Source organism: Mesoplodon bidens (genome assembly GCF_964165515.1).
Source record: "Mesoplodon bidens genome assembly, chromosome: 8".
NCBI lineage: Eukaryota > Metazoa > Chordata > Mammalia > Artiodactyla > Ziphiidae > Mesoplodon > Mesoplodon bidens.
Window position 1 is genome coordinate 20,465,215 of NC_138165.1, and position 20,155 is coordinate 20,485,369.

Sequence of the window (20,155 nt, forward strand, 5' to 3'; positions counted from 1 at the left end):
TAATAAAACATTTCCTATAAGATAAAGTGACTCCCTGATTTGCATTGCTTTATGTTTAAACTTTTGTACAGGTTTGCTGTATTAGTGGCTTCTTTAAGAACTGTAACAGAAGGGAATATAGAAAATTTTACTAGTATTTTGTAATTTAAGAAGCTGCAATGAATGATTTTAGAGAAAATAACCTAGTGTGGTATTCCAAATCTGTTTTGCCACATTGGCTCTGAAATGTGTCAGATTTCTCTTTTTTTATCATGTAGATTATCTATTTTCTAATGTTTCTGTGCCTTTCTAACGTCCAGAAATCTTTCTCTACACAACTTCTTTTTTTAGCATTTCTTTAACATTTTACTTCAGGCCTGAAACTCCCACTCTCCCCCACCCCACCCCCGAAAAACGCAGTGTCTTATTTTTGCTTGTGCCTTTGAATTTATTCTTTTTGTGAAATCACATCTCTCTGTGACATTTGCTATCACTTAAGAATAGAGTTAAATTATCTGTCCAAACTTGATTTATCCTCTTGGAAGCAGTTGTCTGTAGTTTATACATTGCATTCTGGCAAGTGGTGTCATTTTCCAAAGGCCGGTGAACAGTTCTTTACCTTTGTAAACAGAGTGTACTTTTGCTGTGTGCTGGGAGTAGGGCTTCTCCTTCCTCTTTAGGATGCCACTCCTGACTCCCTTCGAAAAAGGTGATTCTTAGGTATACAGCATTTTCATACAGTAAGATTCTTTCCTACTACTGCAAACTCTTCCTAAAATGTTTCCCTCATTCTTTTTGAAACATGTATTATACAATAAAATAGAAGCAGTTATAGCTGTTTTGCCAGCCTCCTCTACACTTTTTCCTCTCAAGTAAAGATGAGATTACTGCAGTGGAAACTGAGCTATTTCACCATGGTAGATAGTTCTCTAAATTGTTAATTTGAAGTGATGGTAGTTTTGAGTCAGCTGACTGTTTAAACTATTGCGCTTTTTTTTTTCACATTATTTAGCTTTGAGATACCTTTGCTATTGATATAATTCTGTATATCTACATGGCAGATCTACTGTTTTCACTTTGAACAGCCACCAGTGAATTTTATAAGAATATGGATTCTATAAAATTTTTGTGATGATGGAGAAAATTTGTGATATTCAGGTCTCTATAATTATGATGTTCCCTTGTTTACGTTTGTTTTGTATAAGTAAAAATATAATAGGAGTAATCTTAGCCAACTATTTAAAAAATTATATTTAGTAAGGGCTAGTATACTCTCAAATATATTTTACATCATGAAAGAATCTGTACTATTTACATTTAAGTTGATTTTTTAGGAAAAAGCTTTCAAGAGGAATATTCAGATGTAAATAAACTTTTGCCATATATAACAATAACTGCGAATTTTCCCTTTGGCTTATTAAACTTGAAATCTGTTGCTAATGATTTTATTGTATTTAGGAACTTCAACTGCAAAATGATTTTAATGTATTTAAGTATAATCGAGAGATTAACCAGAGTGGGTAGCAAGTGACAAGTGCTCTTTTCATTGGGCAAGACAGGTCATATATTAGAGAAAATGGCCCAGATTAAATGTATAGGATGACAACTCATTAGAATTATGACCTCTTAGAGCTTAAAGAGACATCACAGATAATTTAATGCAGCTGCCTTCTTTGGCACATGGGGAGATAAGCCTGGAGTGAATTCCTTTAGGTTGACTTCTACAGGTCAGTGAATTTGTGGCAGAGCTAGGGCACAAACGTGGAATGATTGGCTCCTGGCTCAGTATCCTTCCAATTATCATAGAATGGTGTTTAACCAAGGAAAGGGATTTGGAAATCATTTGGCGTATTCTAGTAAAGCCTTTGGCCCTCTGTGCTACTACGACCAAAGGGACAACATTTAAATTTATTTAGAGTATTTTCAGTAAAGGCTTTAGAAGCAAACCAGAAAACTTTAATCTATTTCTTTTTTATACAAACGTGCACAACTCTCTCTGGAATATTGCAGAAATAAAAAGCTCATTTACTTTGTAGAAGCATGACTTATTTATCCTTATATTCCCAGCACTAGAACACATAACTGCTAATAAATAATACTTCTAATAAATAAATTTAATGTCCAGTAAATAATGAATGTTGAACATTTGACATTAAAATGTCAAATTATAAGGGACATGATAGCAGTTTCTCAAGAGAGATGTTTTCACTGCTTGAAGTGAATATTGTGCCAAATAAGGAGAGCAGAAACAGAAGAGCAAAAAGACCATTCATTATGTTGTTTAAGTTTTCTATTCAGTCCTCTTTTCAGGAGAGAGTGCTATGGAAATGTTACCTTTTCAGATGTGAATTGATGCTCAATTTAGCAAGTAGTTTATTTCCTCATGGAATAAATACATATTTCTTTGTTTCAGTATTAGTATATTTCTGTTTAGTAGATTGACAGTTTTGAAGAAAGGCAAAGCCCCTCCCTGGGGTCTGGTTGTGTTTAATTTTCTTAGTGTGGAAGTTTCTGTCTTGATCCCCAAAAGAGTTGGTGGCAGATTAAATGGTTTCCGTGGCCTAACTCCACTTATTATTTCATGTTTAACATCATACCTGTCTCTAAGAACTAGTCTAAAGAAGTTGCATTAGAATAAGAGGATGAAATAGAGGCCCTCTTTAACAAGTTTTTCACTAAGAGAAAACCATTTTCTGTGTTCTTTTTATTGTTTATCTTAAATTAGCTCCCATTAGTACCAAAACAGGAGAACAGTGAAATTGATACGCTAAACTCTTCATAGTAGAGATAGCATTAAATTGCCTTTTAAAATAGCTAGGCAAAATATAGTTTGTTGTTATTAAACTAACCAAAAATGTAATTTGATGTTCAATATCTTTTTTATTTTTTTTAATGGAAAAAAAGAGGCACATAAATTTCTTCTGCTTTCTGTCATCACCACCACAAGATTGTCCATTTTTTCTCTAACCTCCTTATTTGCTTCCTCAGAAGAGTTACCCTTCCTTCAGTGTGAGTTGAGATCTCGTGGTGCCCCTTCCGTCATGATTCCCTACTTCTGTTCATTCTTTCTGTTTTTAGTATTTTAATATAGTATTTAGAACATATTCTTAAAAAATACATACAACATGAAGCTTAATAATAAAACACTTGGGTACCCACAACCCAACCTAAGAATCCAAATATCAACAGCTTGAAATAAATTTGAGTACCCCTCCCTGATCTCATTCACGTACCCCCCATCCCTTAACACCTAACTTACTTGTGTCCACCCATCCTTTGTTCATGTTCTCGTGTGTGTGTGTGTGTGTGTGTGTATGTGTATTAAAGACATAAATGGGAAAGACAGAATCTTTAGAAGAAAATAGGGAGTGTTTAGCTTTTATTATTCTTTTATATCTATTTCTATAGAGTTCCCATTTAAAGATATTATTTATTCTTAAATAGTTTCACCTATTTTTGAACTTTATAAATAATATCATGATTTTAGTCTTCAGTATCTTGCTTTTTCTCACTCACCATTATATGTTTAAGATTTATGCATATTCTTGCAGTAGATGTAGTTGGTTCATTTTCACTGCTGAATGTTATTCCATTCTGTGAATAAAAACAAGTTACTTATTCTCCTATTGATGGACATTTGTGTTGTTTCCATTCTTTTGACATTATGAATGATGTTTACATTCTTACATATGTCTCCTGATAAATATGTATAAGGTTTTTCTGCTTGCAGAATATCCAGGCATAGGTTACAGAAATGTTCAAATTTTCAAGATAATGCCAAATTGTTTTCCAAAGGTGTTTTAATTTATGTATGCATTTCTGCTGTGTAAGAATTCATGCTGCCCAGCAGCTTTGCTGACACTTGATACCAGCTAAACCTGGATATTTGCCATTCATTATGGTTTTTTCTTTTCTCAAATTGTTGTTGGGTTTCAATGTTATTCTAGTCTCATGATATGAGTTGAAATATTCGCTGCATTTCTATTCTTTGGAAGCATTTGTTTAAGATAGAAATGATCTGGGAGACTTCCCTGGTGGTCCAGTGGCTAAGAATCCACCTTCCAATGCAGGGGACGTGGGTTCGATCCCTGGTCGGGGAACTAAGATCCCACATGCTGTGGGGCAACTAAGCCCGTGCACCACAACTAGAGAGCCTGTGTGCTGCAATGAAAGATCCCTCCTGCCACAACTAAGACCTGATGCAGCCATAAATAAATAAATGAATGAATAAATACTTGAAAAAAAATTTTTTTTAAAGATTGAAATGATCTGTTCTTTGATATCAGTTGGTTGAAGTATAGTTAATTTACACTATTACATTAGTTTTGGGTGTACAGCATAATGATTTAGTATTTTTAGAGATTATACACCATTAAGAGTTATTACAAAACAATGGCTATAATTCCCTGTGCAGTATAATATACTCTTGTTGCTTATCTATTTTATACATAGTAATTTGTATCTCTTAGTTCCACACCCCTATCTTGTCCCCCCACCCCGACTGGTAACCACTAGTTTGTTCTCTGTATCTATGAGTTTGTCTCTGTTTTGCTATGTATAATCATTCATTTTATATTTTAACTTCCACAAATAATTGATAACATAGAGTATTTGTCTTTTTTTGTCTGACTTATTTCACTAAGCGTAATCTCTAGGTCCATCCATGTTGCTGCAAATGGCTGAATTTGTTTTTTTTATGGCTGAGTAATATGCCATTTTATATATGTATATATGTGTGTGCATGTGTGTATTTACACACATGCACACATGTATATACACATATATCCACACACACACCACATCTTTATCCATTCATCTGTTAATGGACACTTGGGTTGCTTCTGCATCTTGGCTATTATAAATAGTGCTACTGTGAACATTGGGGTGCATGTATCTTTGAATTAGTGTTTTTGTTTTTTCTGGATATATACTCAGGAGTGGAATTTCTAGATCATATGGTAGTTCTATTTTTAGTTTTTTTGAGGAAACTCCATACTGTTTTCCACAGTGGCTGCACCAATTTACATTCTCACCAGCAATGTAATGTGGTCCCTTTTCCCCACAGTCTCGCCAACATTTGTTATTTGTGGTCTTTTTGGTGATAGCCATTCTGACAGATATGAGGTGATATCTCATTGTAGTTTTGATTTGCATTTCTCTGTTGATTAACAAGATTGAGCCTCTTTTCATGTGCCTGTTGGCCGTCTGTATGACTTTGGAAAAATGTCTATTCAAGTCTTCTGCCCATTTCTTTATCAGGTTGTTTGGGTTTTTTTTGTTTGTTTTTGTTTTTTTTTTTTTGCAGTACATGGGCCTCTCACTGTTGTGGCCTCTCCCGTTGCAGAGCACAGGCTCCGGATGCACAGACTCAGCAGCCATGGCTCATGGGCCCAGCCGCTCCGTGGCATGTCCGTGGCATGTGGGATCCTCCCGGACTGGGGCACAAACCCATGTCCCCTGCATCAGCAGGTGGACTCCCAACCACTGAGCCACCAGGGCAGCCCTGTTTGGGTTTTTTGATATTGAGTTGTATCAGCTGTTTATTAACCCTATTGGTCATATTATTTGGATATTAACTCCTTATTGGTCATATCATTTCCAAATACTTTCTACCATTCAGTAGGTTGTCTTTTTGTTTTGTTGATGGTCTCCTTTTCTGTGAAAAAGCTTTTAAGTTTGATTAGGTCCCATCTGTTTATTTTTGCTTTTATTTACTAATTCTTTTTTTTCCCTTCGGAGACAGATCCAAAAAAATATTGCTATACAATCTGTGTCAAAGGATGTTCTATGTTCACCTCTAAGGATTTTATGGTTTCAGGTTTTACATGCAGGTCTTTAATCCATTTTGAGTTCATTTTTGTATATGGTGTGAGGAAATGATCTAATCTCATTCTTTTAGATGTAGCTGTTTAGTTTTCCCAGCACCACTTATTGCTAGGACTTCCAAAATTGTGTTGAATAAAAGTGGTGAGAGTGGGCATCCTTGTCTTGTTTTTGAATTTAGAGGAAAGGCTTTCAGCTTTTTACCATTGTGTATGATGTTAGCTGTGGGTTTATCATAACTGACTTTTATTATGTTGATATATGTTCCCTCTGTGCCCACTTTGATGAGAGTATTAATCGTGAATGCATGTTGAATTTTGTCAAATGCTTTTTCTGTGTCTATTGAGATGATCATGTGATTTTTATCCTTTTGTTAATGAGGTATATGACATTGATTTCTGAAATATTGAACCATTCTTGCATCCCTGGAATAAATCCCTCTTGATCATGGTATATGACCCTTTTTATATATTGTTGGGTTCAGTTTGCTAGTATTTTGTTGAGGATTTTTGCATCTATATTTATCAAAGATATTGGCCTGTAATTTTCTTTTTTTTTGGTAGTGTCTTTCTTTGGTTTTGGTATCAGGGTAATGCTGGCCTCGTAGAATCCATTTAGGATTGTTCCTTCGTCTTCGGTGTTTTGGAATAGTTTGTTAAGAATTGGTATTAGTTCTTCTTTATATGTTTTGTAGAATATCCCTGAATATCCCTGTGAAGCCATCCAGTCAGTCTAGGGCTTTTGTTTGCTAGGAATTTTTTAAATTACAAATTCTGTTTTGCTACTAGTGATCAGTCTGTTCAGATTGTCTGTTTCTTCTTCTTCTTCTTCTTTTTTTTTTTTTGTGCTATGCGGGCCTCTCACCGTTGTGGCCTCGCCCATTGCGGAGCACAGGCTCCGGACGCGCAGGCTCAGCAGCCATGGCTCACGGGCCCAGCCACTCCGGCATATGGGATCTTCCCAGACCGGGGCATGAACCTGTGTCCCCTGCATCGGCAGGCAGACTCTCAACCACTGCACCACCAGGGAAGCCCCACACTTTGTGTTTTTGATGTCACATTTTATATCTTCATTTTATGCCTTCACTGTTTATATAAAGTTATAGTTGCTTTTATAATTTTTTGTGTTTTAATCTTTGTACTAGCTTATTTAAGTGGTTGTTCCTCAGCCCTTACTGTATATTTGCTTGTCCTAGTGAGATTTTCCCTTTTCCATGGATTCTTACTTCCTTTCCACTTGGAGAAGACCCTTTAACACTTCTTTTAGAGTTGATTTAGTATGAACCCTTCTAGTTTTTGCTTGTCTGAGAAGTTTTTTTTTTTTTGTCTCCTCTTTGTTCCTCAATGATAATCTTGCTGGGTAGAGTATCCTAGGTTGCAGTTTTTTCCCTTTTAGCACTTTAGGTATATCATGCCACTGTCTTCTGACCTGCAAAGCTTCTGCAGAAAAATCAGCTGATAGCCTTATGGGGATTCCCTTGTATATGAATCTCTGTTTTTCTCTTGCTGCCTTTAGAATTCTCTCTTTAACTTTTGCCATTTTAATTATGGTATGTTTTGGTATGGATCTTTTTGGTTTCATCTTATTTGGGACCCTCTGTGCCTCTTGTACATAGATATCTGCTTCTTTCTTCAGGATTGGGAAGTTTTCAGCCATAATCTCATCAGATACATTTTTGATCCTCTTCTTTCTCTTTTCTCCTTCTGGGACCCCTATAATGTGAAAGTTGATATGTTTAATGTTATCCCAGAGATCTCTTAAATTGCTCTCATTTTTAAATATTTGTTTTTCTTTTTGCTGTTCTGACTGGATGATTGCCATTATTCTGTGCAGAAGACTGCACCACTTAGTCTGCTATTCATTCCTTCTAGTGTGTTTTTTATTTCAGTTATTGAATCCTTCATTTCTGATTGGGTTTTTCTTGCTTTTTTCTAGTTCCTTGTTAAAATTCTCACTGTGTTAATCTATTCTTTTCCCTAGTTCAGTTAACATTCTTATTACTAATGCTTTGATTTCTTTTTCTGTAAATTGTTCATTTCTGTTTCATTATTTTTTCCTGGTTATTCTCTTGCTATTTCATTTGAGACCAGTTCCTCTGCCTTTTCATTTTACTTAACTTTCTCTGTCTCTATGAATTTTGGTGAAATAGTTACCTATTGGGTCTTAAAGGGCTGTCCTTATGTGGGATCGTTCATGTACAGACTGCATATGCCCAGTGCCCAGTGGTTGGAGAGCTGGATTTGACGTGGATGCCAGTCTTGTCTTTCCTCAGGGTATGCTGGCCACTATCACCTTGGTAAGAGGTGGTGCTGGAGATGGAGGTTGCAGAGCTGTAGCTAGGTATGAGACGAGGCTTCTCCTCTGCTCAGTGGCCATCACTGGCCTTTCAGGTGTGGGGTCTGATCCCAAGTTGGTGGAGCAGAAGCCCTGAAGGTCAGGCCTGCTCTGACTTTGTTCCCCTTAAGTGTGTGCTTTCTACTTTCCCAGCACCATGACCCTTGACCCAGAGTGGGGGAGTGCTGAAGCAAGTGGGGCCTGTGTGCTCTCTTGGCTTGTTTTGCCTGCAGACAGATTCTAAACTGCAACGCCTTGCAGGTGCCAGCAGTTGTTTCTCCCCCTTCATTCAGACACAGCCTTGGGGTCCAAGTCCCCTTTGTCAGCGTCAGCCAATCACACCCGCAGCCTCTGCCACCATTGCCCTGTCATGAAGCCACACCACAGGGCAGGTGGGGCCTTGTGGCCTCAGTGTGTATTGGGAGGTGAGCTGTAGGGGAGAGGCTGCTGTCAGAGTTCTGGGCTGCTTCTGATGCACTGCCTGAGTAAGTGCCAAGAGTGGCTGTCGCTGCTCTGCAACCGAGTTGCCTCTGAATCCACAGCTGAGCTTTCTCCTGGTCATGTGACCCCCTAGATCCAGTACCACTTGCAACCTGGAGTAAGCAGGCCTGGAACCTTTGTTTGGCTTCAGCTGGGATATGCACTGAGGCAGTCACAGGAAACCCTGCAGCCACTGGACGGTCCTCACTCTGTTCTCTCCTCATTGCCTCATGGGCAAACCAGCATGCACGCTTCTCACAAATGGAGTCCAGGCTTCCCATACTCCTCCAGTTAGTCCCAGCAGTCCTCCAGCCAACCACGGGCCTGTCTCCCCTGTGTTGGACCCCAAGAGTGAGTTGCCCAGTCTGTGGCTTGAACTGCTCACTCCCCAGGGTGGGTCTCCACCCATGTAATCTTTCTTTTCTTCTGTGTCCCCTTTCAGGGGCACAGGTTCCCGACCTTATCATGTCTTTTCCCTTCCTACCTGATTCCATGTGGATCTTATAGCCTTTCTTGTATGGGGGTCTTTCTGCCAGTTTCCAGTTCATCTTCAGTGAGAATTGTTTCACATGTAGATGTACTTTTGATGTGTTCATGAGGGGGAAGTGAGTTCCACATACTCCTCCTTGGCCATCTTGATTGATCCTTTGTTCTTTAATTTTTAAAACTCACTTGTAAATTGGCTGGGCCTGGTATTTTCTTTCTGGGAAGGTTTTTTTAAAAGAGAGATTTATATGTGTCTTAGTTTTTTAGTATTTTTATTATAAGGAGTTATGAACACATCAAAAAGTAAACAGAATATTATAGTTAACTCCATGTATCCCTATACCCAGTTCCAACAACTGTCAACCCATGGTCCACCTGCCCCATCCTTACCCCTATCCACTGCGCCCAAGGAAGGCTGGGGATGTTATAGTGAAGGAAATTTAAGACATTTGAATGTCTGCAGACTCTTTTTAAAAAAATATAGCCCAAGACCATTGTCATGCCTTAAAATAAACAGTTCCTTAATATCAAAGAGCCAGCTGGTTTCACATTTGATGAATGTTATAAAAAGATTTAGTAATATATAAAAATATTCTGTATAAATAATATATTTTAAAATTTATTCATAAATTTATACATAAATTGTGAATGCACACAGATTGATTTATTTCTTTGAAATAGGATCCAGATACTGTCTAGATATTGTGATTGGTTTGAGATGCCTTTCCAAATGGATAGGTTTTAAAATCTTGTTAATGATTTCTGATTTGATTGGTTATTGATTTCTAACTTAGTTTCATTGTGGTGATAGAACGTTATGAGTTATTTCCTTTGAAATGTACCAAGGTTTTCTTTATGACCTGATATACACTCAAGTTTTTAAATATTTCTTGTTCGCTTAAAAAGAATATGTAATTCTCTTATTATTGGTTGTGGAATTTTGTGTTAGTCCATTAAATTAAGCTTTTTCATCTTAATTTCTCTTTCTCTTATCCAATTTTTTTTTCCTTGGGGAGACCAGGATATGTGTTTTACAGGATTTTTTGTTTCAGTGAGCATACACGTGGTATAGTTTAACATATTATTCTCCTCTTTTGCATCTCTGTATTTCCATGAATTCATAGTTGGATTCAAACAGCTGATTAGATTAAGACCTGAATTTCTTTCTCCAAGGCTGTTCATTGGTGATGATGTTTCCTTGATCATGAGGCTCGTAATAGTTGTCTTCTTTTTTTGTGATATTGGCAGCCATTGATGTTCAATGCCTAGATCCTTTAGTTTATTAAAGAATTTGAATTGATATGCAAATTGTTACTTATTTGGCCAATGGAAGCCTTTTCCGGACCTTTTGGCACAACCCTAAAAATCTTGGATGGCTTTCTTGATACTTGAATGGGAAGATGTTACAAGCTCACCATGTGTATTTCCAGCCCCAGACCTAGAATTGGCCATTTCTCCAAGGAACCTTGATTCCATTTGGGGGAAACAGTATTTGAAGACAACAGTCTGGGATTCTAGGAGTGTGCGTTTCTACAGAATGCCTTCGTCATTATTTCTAAATGTTTCAGTGGACAGAATTAGAAAATTTATATTATGTGAGTGTGCATGTTTTTATTTAAAATGAAATACATCATGAGCTTAATCTGATACTTCCAATTCAAATTGAAGACCATAAGGGTAACTTTTTCCCTTTCATGTCTTCCTTCTCAAGAATTCTGTTTTCTCAAGGACATGAGGGATAGGAGAATAAGAATAACCCATATTAATCATTTTCTGTCTTTTTCATCAAGTGATCCCTGAATAGCAATGCTAAAACTACCACTAACAGTATGATCACTGAAAATGAAAAGAATCTAGTGATTCACTTCACCTCATTGATTATAGGTGTTCTGGGGTTTTTTAATGTCAGTTTTGATGAATTACTTTTTTTATAGGAATTTGTCCATTTCTTCTAAATTTGCAGTTATTGACAAAAGCATGTCCTGTGTCCATCTGTATCTTTTAAATCACTGCTGTCTATGTAGCCATGTTCTTTTTATTCTTAGTGTAATTTATGTGTACCCTCCTTTTCTTCTTGCTTTATGTTATCAGAACTTTGTTGATTTCATTTTAGTCTTTTCAAGGAACAACTTTTGGCTTTATTAATTTCTTAATTTCTCCCCTTCCTTCTCTTTTCTTTAGATGTATTCTATTGTTCTCCTCCCACTCCCTGCCCCCAACTTCTTAGGTAGGTCACTTAGCTTATTATTCATTAGCCTTTCTTTTCTAACATAAGCATCCAAGGCATTTAATGTGTTGTTATCAATAGCAATTTGTTATGAACTCTAATTATGACAGGATTTATTTTTCTCTGATAGTTTTATGAACTTTAAAAAATTATTTTATTATTTTTTTAATTTATTTATTTTTGGTTGCACTGGGTCTGTTGCTGCGTGTGGGCTTTCTCTAGTTGCATTGAGTGGGGGCTACTCTTCATTGCAGTGCGTGGGCTTCTCATTGCGGTGGCTTCTCTTGTTGCAGAGCACGGGCTCTAGGCGCACTGGCTCAGTAGTTGTGGCACATGGGCTCTAGAGCACAGGCTCAGTAGTTGTGGTGCACAGGCCTAGTTGCTCCGCGGCATGTGGGATCTTCCCGGACCAGGGGTTGAACCTATGTCTTCTGCATTGGCAGTGGATTCTTACCCACTGTGCCACCAGGGAAGTCCCCTTTTATGAACTTTTGATACCATGTTTTTGTTATCTTCCTAAGGTGACTCCCCTTCCACCCTTTTAGCAAATTTTGTAGTCTTGGTTATTTCCCCTTATTTACTGTTAACATTACAACTTCATATATAGTATGGATATACCTAGTTTTGCATATTGGGAATGTTTCTGAATTTTTCTTTTCCTTCTTTCTTTCTCTGGTAGTTCTTTCACAAGTCCTCCTTATGTTGTTGAGTTTATTCCCCCCTCTTTTTTTTAAAGTTAAGTTTATCAAGGTATAATTTACATACAGTAAAATTCCTTTTTTAGCCTACAATCTTGAGATTTGACAAACAGATATAGTCATAAATCCTTCATCACAGTTAAGATACAGAATAGTTCCATCATCCCCAAAGATTTGCTCCTCACATTTGATAGTCACTCCTTCTACCACTCTCTCTATGGTGTCTGTCTTCTCTGCATATTCAGACTAGTTGGTTTTTCTGTGACCTCAGCTCTCTGAGGAGTTTCAGAAAAGTTTTAATTTTGTAGATTATCTGGACTTTGTTGTTGTTTAGGGTGGGAATGGTGCTCTTTCCAGTTGGACACGTTATTTCTCTTATCAAGTCTTTTGCATTAACACTACTTTGAATATCTTTCTCCCACATATGTATTTTTTTAATACTCATGTGTATCTTCATTGAAGTTTTATTTAGTGCTGAAATGGTATCTTTGTTCATTTTGTAATTTTTATTTGAAATCTTTTAAAGTTTAAAGAGTATCATTTTAACAGGTAAGTTTCAAGTTTATGAATTCTCTGAACTTCTCCCTACTATCTAGTTCTGTTTTTCAAATTAAATATTAGTATATGTTATTCTGAGTTTTACTCTACTATTTAGAGGATATGTTTTGTTAATATATAATCAAAGGAATGATAGAGAAATTTCATATTAGAAAAGTATATAATTTTTTGATTTCCAGATTTATTATTCATTTGTACTTATTATTGTAGTGTACCTAGCTAATTTTAAGACAATGTGAAGATTCTTTGACGAATACATCCTTGTACTAAAGGAATTGATTTTTACTACCAAGAAATTATTCATATTGATAAGGTTTGAAAATATTTCATCTGAGCTACTAATGTCTCTTGTTTTCTATAATGTGTTATTATAAATGGTTTGTGATAGCTTATTTCTTAACAGATAGCCACAATTTATTGAATTGATTTTAAATGCTGTTGTATTATTTAAATAAACATGTAATATTTCATCATGTTGGAAATGGTATTGCATATGCTAATCAATTTTAACCTCCTCATTACTTTTCATGGACATTAATAGTGACTAAGTTTTTTTCTTTCTTTCTTTTTACCTTTCTAGGTTATTTTAGTGTCTGCTAATAAATTGACTCGTTATATAGAACCATGCCAGTTAACAGAAGATTTTGGTGGGAGTCTCACTTATGATCATATGGACTGGTTAAATAAGAGGCTGGTTGGTATATTACAATGAGAAACATGTTATTATATATAAATAAGACATATTTTGATAGCTTTTTAATTTTAATCAACTGAAAGGTAGATAGTTTACTTTTTACAAAGCTAAAGAAATATAATGCATACCACATGATAGCATAATGCTTGAAGGCATATACTCTGGAGTCAGACTCACAAATATTAGCTATTACTGTTGTCATTAGTAGCAGTATTATAGTAAAAGATGTAAATCTTTTGAGTTGAATAACAGCAGCATAATTTCCTGAGAGGTAATCTAGTTGATACACCATTTTGTTTTTATACAGCAGGTTCTTATTAGTTATCTATTTTATACATACTAGTGTATATATGTCAATCCCAATCTTGCAATTCATCCCACCACAACCCCGCCCCCCGCTTTCCCCCATTGGTGTCCATACGTTTGTTCTGTACATCTGTGTCTCTATTTCTGCCTTGCAAACCAGCTCATCTATACCATTTTTCTAGATTCCACATATATGCGTTAACATACAATATTTGCTTTTCTCTTTCTGACTTATTTCACTCTGTATGACAGTCTCCAGGTCCATCCACGTCTCTAAAAATGACCCACTTTCGTTCCTTTTCATGGCTGAGTAATACTCCATTGTATACATGTGCCACATCTTCTTTATCCATTCATCTGTTAATGAGCATTTAGGTTGCTTCCTTGTCCTGGCTATTGTAAATAGTGCTGCAGTGAACATTGTGGTACATGACTCTTTTTGAATTATGGTTTTCTCAGGGTATATGCCCAGTAGTGGGATTGCTGGGTCATATGGTAATTCTGTTTTTAGTTTTTTAAGGAACCTCCATGCTGTTCTCCATAGTGGCTGTATCAATTTACATTCCCACCAACAGTGCCAGAGGGTTCCCTTTTCTCCACACCCTCTCCAGCATTTGTTATTTGTAGATTTTCTGATGATGCCCATTCTAACTGGTGTGAGGTGATACCTCATTGTAGTTTTTTTTTTTCTTTCCTCATTGTAGTTTTTTTTTTTTTTTTGTGGTATGTGGGCCTCTCACTGTTGTGGCCTCTCCCATTCCGGAGCACAGGCTCCGGACACGCAGGCTCAATGGCCATGGCTCATGGGCCAAGCCGCTCCGCGGCATGTGGGATCTTCCCAGACCGGGGCACGAACCCGTGTCCCCTGCATCGGCAGGCGGACTCTCAACCACTGTGCCACCAGGGAAGCCCCCTCATCGTAGTTTTGATTTGCATTTCTCTGATAATTAATGATGCTGAGCAGCTCTTCATGTGCATCTTGGCCATTTGTATATCTTCTTTGGAGAAAAGTCTATTTAGGTCTTCTGTCCATTTTTTGATTGGTTGTTTGTTTTCTTAATATTGAGCTGTATGAGCTTTTTCTATATTTTGGAGATTAATCCCTTGTCCATTGATTTGTTTGTAAATATTTTCTCCCATTCTGGTGGTTGTCTTTTCATTTTGTTTATGGTTTCCTTTGCTCTGCAAAAGCTTTTAAGTTTGATTAGGTCCCATTTGTTTATTTTTGTTTTTATTTCCATTACTGTAGGAGGTGGGTCAAAAAAGGTCTTGCTGTGGTTTATGTCAAAGAGTGTTCTTCCTATGTTTTCCTCTCTAAGAGTTTTATAGTGGCCAGTCTTACATTTAGGTCTTTGATCCATTTTGAGTTTATTTTTGTGTATGGTGTTAGGGAGTGTTCTAATTTCATTCTTTGACATATAGCTGTCCAGTTTTCCCAGCACCACTTATTGAAGAGACTCTCTTTTCTCCATTGTGTATCCTTGCCTCTTTTGTCATAGATTAGTTGATCATAGGTGCATGGGTTTATTTCTGGGCTTTCTATCCTGTTCCACTGATGTATATTTCTTTTTTTGTGCCAGTACCATATTGTCTTGATTACTGTAGCTTTGTAGAATAGTCTGAAGTCAGGGAGTCTGATTCCTCCAGCTCTGTTTTTTTCCCTCAAGATTGTTTTGGCTATTCAGGGTCTTTTGTGTCTCCTTACAGATTTTAAGATTTTTTGTTCTAGTTCTGTAAAAAATGCCACTGGTAATTTGATAGGGATTGCATTGAACCTGTAGATTGCTTTAGGTAGTATAGTCATTTTCACAGCATTCATTCTTCCAATCCAAGAACATGGTATATCTCTCCATCTATCTGTGTTATCTTTGATTTCTTTCATCAGTGTCTTATAGTTTTCTGAGTACAGGTCTTTTACCTCCTTGGTTTATTCCTAGGTATTTTATTCTTTTTGTTGCAGTCATGAATGGGATTGTTTCCTTAATTTCTCTTTCTGATCTTTCATTGTTAGTGTATAGGAATGCAAGGAGTTTCTGTGCATTAATTTTGTATCCTGCAACTTTACCAAATTCATTGATTCGCTCTAGTAGTTTTCTGGTGGCATTTTTAGGATTCTCTATGTATAGTGTCATGTCATCTGCAAACAGTGACAGTTTTACTTCTTCTTTTCCAATTTGGATTCCTTTTATTTCTTTTTCTTCTCTGCTGTGGCTAGGACTTCCAAAACTATGTTGAATAATACTGGTGAGAGTGGACATCCTTGTCTTGTTCCTGATCTGAGAGGAAATGGTTTCATTTTTTCACCATTGAGAATGCTGTTTGCTGTGGGTTTGTCATATGTGGCCTTTATTATGTTGAGGTAGGTTCCTTCTCTGCCTGCTTTCTGGAGAGTTTTTATCATAAATGGGTATTAAATTTTGTCAGAAGCTTTTTCTGCATCGTTGAGATGATCATATGGTTTTTATTCTTCAGTTTGTATATGGTGTATCACATTGATTGATTTTCATATATTGAAGAATGCTTGCATCCCTGGGATAAATCCCACTTGATCATGGTGTTTGATCCTTCTAATATGTTGTTGGATTCTGTTTGCTAGTATTTTGTTGAGGATTTTTGCATCTATATTCATCAGTGATATTGGTCTGTAATTTTCTTTTTTTGTAGTATCTTTGTCTGTTTTTGGTATCAGGGTGATGGTGGCCTCATAGAATGAGTTTGGGAGTGTTCCTTCCTCTGCAGTTCTTTGGAAGAGTTTGAGAAGGATGGGTGTTAGCTCTTCTCTAAATGTTTGATAGAATTCACCTGTGAAGCCATTTGGTCTTGGATTTTTGTTTGTTGGAAGATTTTTCATCACAGTTTCAATTTCATTACTTGCGATTGGTCTGTTCATATTTTCTATTTCTTCCTGGTTTTGTCTTGGAAGTTTCTACCTTTGTAAGAATCTGTCCATTTCTTCCAGGTTGTCCATTTTATTGGCATAGAGTTGCTTGTAGTAGTCTCTTATGATGCTTTGTATTTCCAAGGTGTCTGTTGCAACTTCTCCTTTTTCGTTTTAATATTATTGGTTTGAATCCTCTCCCTCTTTTTCTTGATGAGTCTGGCAAAAGGTTTATCAGTTTTGTTTATCTTCTCAAAGAACCAGCTTTTAGTTTTATTGATCTTTGCTATTGTTTCCTTCATTTCTTTTTCATTTATTTCTCCTCTGATCTTTATTTCTTTCCTTCTACTAACTTTGGGTTTTGTTTGTTCTTCTTTCTCTAGTTCATTTAGGTGTAAGGTTAAATTGTTTATTTGAGATTTTTCTTGTTTCTTGAGGTAGGATTGTATTGCTATGAACTTCTCTCTTAGAACTGCTTTTGCTGCATCCCATAGGTTTTGGATCATCGTGTTTTCGTTGTCATTTGTCTCTAGGTATTTTTGATTTCTTCTTTGATTTCTTCAGTGATCTCTTGGTTATTTAGTAAGGTATTGTTTAGCCTCCGTGTGTTGTACTTTTTACTTTTTTTTCCCTGTAATTTATTTCTAATCTCATAGCATTGTGGTCGGAAAAGATGCTTGGTATGATTTCAGTTTTCTTAAATTTACTGAGGCTTGATTTGTGATCCAAGATGTGATCTATCATTGAGAATGTTCTGTGGGCACTTGAGAAGAAAGTGTAATCTGCTGTTTTCAGATGGAATGTCCTATAAATATCAATTAAATATATCTACTCTATTGTGTCATTTAAAGCTTTTGTTTCCTTATTAATTTTCTGTCTGGATGATCTGTCCTCTGGTGTAAGTGAGGTGTTAAAGTCCCCCACTATTATTGTGTTACTGTTGATATCCTCTTTCATAGCTGTTAGCATTTGCCTTATGTATTGATATGCTCCTGTGTTGGGTGCATATATATTTAGAATTGTTATAACTTCTTGGATTGATCCCTTTATCATTATGTACTGTCCTTCCTTGTCTCTTGTAACATTCTTTATTTTAAAGTCTATTTTATCTGAGTATTGCTATTCCAGCTTTCTTTTGATTTCCATTTGCATGGAATATCTTTTTCCATCCCCTCACTTTCTGTCTGTATGTGTCCCTAGATCTAAAGTGGGTCTCTTGTAGACAACGTATATATGGGTCTTGTTTTTGTATGCATTCAGTGAGCCTGTGTCTTTTGGTTGGAGCTTTTAATCCATTCACATTTAAGGTAAGTATTGATAGGTATGTTCCTATTACCATTTTCTTAATTGTTTTGGGTTTGTCTTTGTAGGTCCTTTTCTTCTCTTGTGTTTCCCACTTAGAGAAGTTCCTTGAGCATTTGTTGTAGGGCTGGTTTGGTGGTGCTGAATTCTCTTAGTTTTTGCTTGTTTGTAAAGGTTTTGATGTCTCCATCAAATCTGAATGAGATCCTTACTAGGTAGAGTAATCTTGGTTGTAGGTTCTTCCCTTTCATCACTTTAAATATATCATGCCACTCCCTTCTGGCTTGGAGAGTTTCTGCTGAGAATCAGCTGTTAACCTTATGGGAGTTCCCGTATATGTTATTTGTTGTTTGTCCCTTGTTGCTTTTAATAATTCTTCTTTGTCTTTAATTTTTGTCAGTTTGATTACTGTGTGTCTTGGAGTGTTTCTCCCTGGGTTTATCCTGCCTGGGACTCTCTGCACTTCCTGGACTTGGGTGGCTATTTCCTTTCCTATATTAGGGATGTTTTTGACTATAATCTCTTTAAATATTTTCTCGGGTCCTTTCTGTCTCTTCTCCTTCTGGGACCCTGTAATGCATTTGAATGAATATTGGTGCATTTAATGTTGTCCCAGAGGTCTCTTAGGCTGTCTTCATTTCTTTTAATTCTTTTTTCTTTATTCTGTTCTGTGGCAGTAAATTCCACTCTTCTGTCTTCCAGGTCACTTATTTGTTCTTCTGCGTCAGTTATTCTGCTATTGATTCCTTCCAGTGTATTTTTCATTTCAGTTATTGTGTTGTGCATCTCTGTTTGTTTGTTCTTTAATTCTTCTAGGTCTTTGTTAAACATTTCTTACATCTTCTCGATGTTTGCCTCTGTTCTTTTTCCGAGGTCCTGTTATTATTCTGAATTCTTTTTCTGGAAGGTTGCTTATTTCCACTTCATTTAGTTGTTTTTCTGGGGTTTTATCTTGTTCCTTCATCTGGTACATAGTCCTCTGCATTTTCATTTTGTGTGTTTTTCTGTGAATGTGGTTTTCATTCCACAGGCTTCAGGATTGTAGTTCTTCTTGTTTCTTCTGTCTGCCCTTGATACACCATTTTCAGAGAGGATATTTATATATCAATTTGAGTTGAAAAGCAGTTTGACAGGTTAAGGTTTTCATTTCTGAAAATATATCTTCTTTTTCAGGGCTGACTTTGGAAATTTGCCGCTCTGTATAATATAGTATTGTTTAATCGAACTGCCTGGGACTAAAAGAAAAAACATAAAATTTACTCACATTAGATTATATGCTAATTTTTTTTTAAGAATTATGAACTTTTGGATATTTGAGAATGGATAACCAGTTCTATTTTCACCGTATTTGAACGATGATATAAAACCAATGAGTGTCTATTTTATTCTGAGCAGACTTGCCCAAATCCCTTTTTTGAAATATTTTAAGAAATCATGTTAAGATTACAACTAACTTATTTTTATGCTACATGCTTATATATAAAACTTTTTAAGTATTAACATGCAACCAGAATGATTAATAGAATAACATAAAGAAAAGTTCTTTAACTGGAATTAGAGGGTTAGAACTGGTCTGAATAATGTTCATGTAGTTAAAACTGTTGTTGGTACACATATTTCTCAAGGGAACAGGAATAAATATAAACTTGTCTCAGGAATAAAAATAATTTCTTAATGTGTTTAAATTAAAAAAATTCTTTATCCATTGAAACTATTGATTGTTTTAGGAAGCAGTTTTGTCTTCACTGTTTTAATTTTGTCTTCATTGTCTGCATTGTCTATGCTGTGAGGTCCAGAGAGGGAACCAGAATCCTGCTTGACTAATCCTGTTGCTCTTAGTTGAAAATCCTTATGTACATATCAACTTTTAAGATCATCCTTAACATGTTAATAAAATCTCATACTTTAGGTTTTTGAGAAGTTTACAAAGGAATCTACATCATTATTAGATGAACTTGCTTTGATTAACAATGGAAGTGATAAAGGAAATCAGCAAGAGAAAGAAAGGTAAGTGTCTAGTATCCTGCCATTACACCTTTGCAAAGCTATGATTAGTGTGTTAAAAGATAACCTCTGTTGTTAATGCAAGCCAAGAGAACTAAGGTAAGCAAGCCTCCATTCAGTCAAACTTGGCCTATAAAAGTTGTATTAAATTTATTTTTTAATACTTGAGAATTTGCTTTACATATAAAATTTATTGATTTGAATCCAGGTTTCTTTACAGAAGACTTTTAATTTTGTTGAATAATAATATATTTACCTTTTCTGACACTGTAAAATAATTATTTTTCAAGAACATGTTTTCAAAATGAAACAATTTTCTGCCTTTTTAGAGTTTTACTTTGCTTGTAAAGAATATGGAAAAGGTTGCAGCTTGGAATAAAATCATT

The 20,155-nt window shown here is 36.0% G+C and overlaps 1 protein-coding gene across 8 annotated transcripts in view; it reads left to right on the top strand.

Annotated features, from left to right (window-relative positions):
* The window catches only part of SESTD1 (SEC14 and spectrin domain containing 1), a 140,256-nt gene that overhangs the window by 76,570 nt on the left and 43,531 nt on the right, over positions 1 to 20,155 (top strand). For all 8 annotated transcript variants that reach the window (XM_081241861.1, XM_081241860.1, XM_081241864.1 and 5 more), the window contains 2 exons: positions 13,166 to 13,279; positions 19,675 to 19,772. In XM_081241861.1, coding sequence (XP_081097987.1) covers positions 13,166 to 13,279; positions 19,675 to 19,772 — 212 coding nt within the window. The remainder of the gene's footprint in view (positions 1 to 13,165; positions 13,280 to 19,674; positions 19,773 to 20,155) is intronic.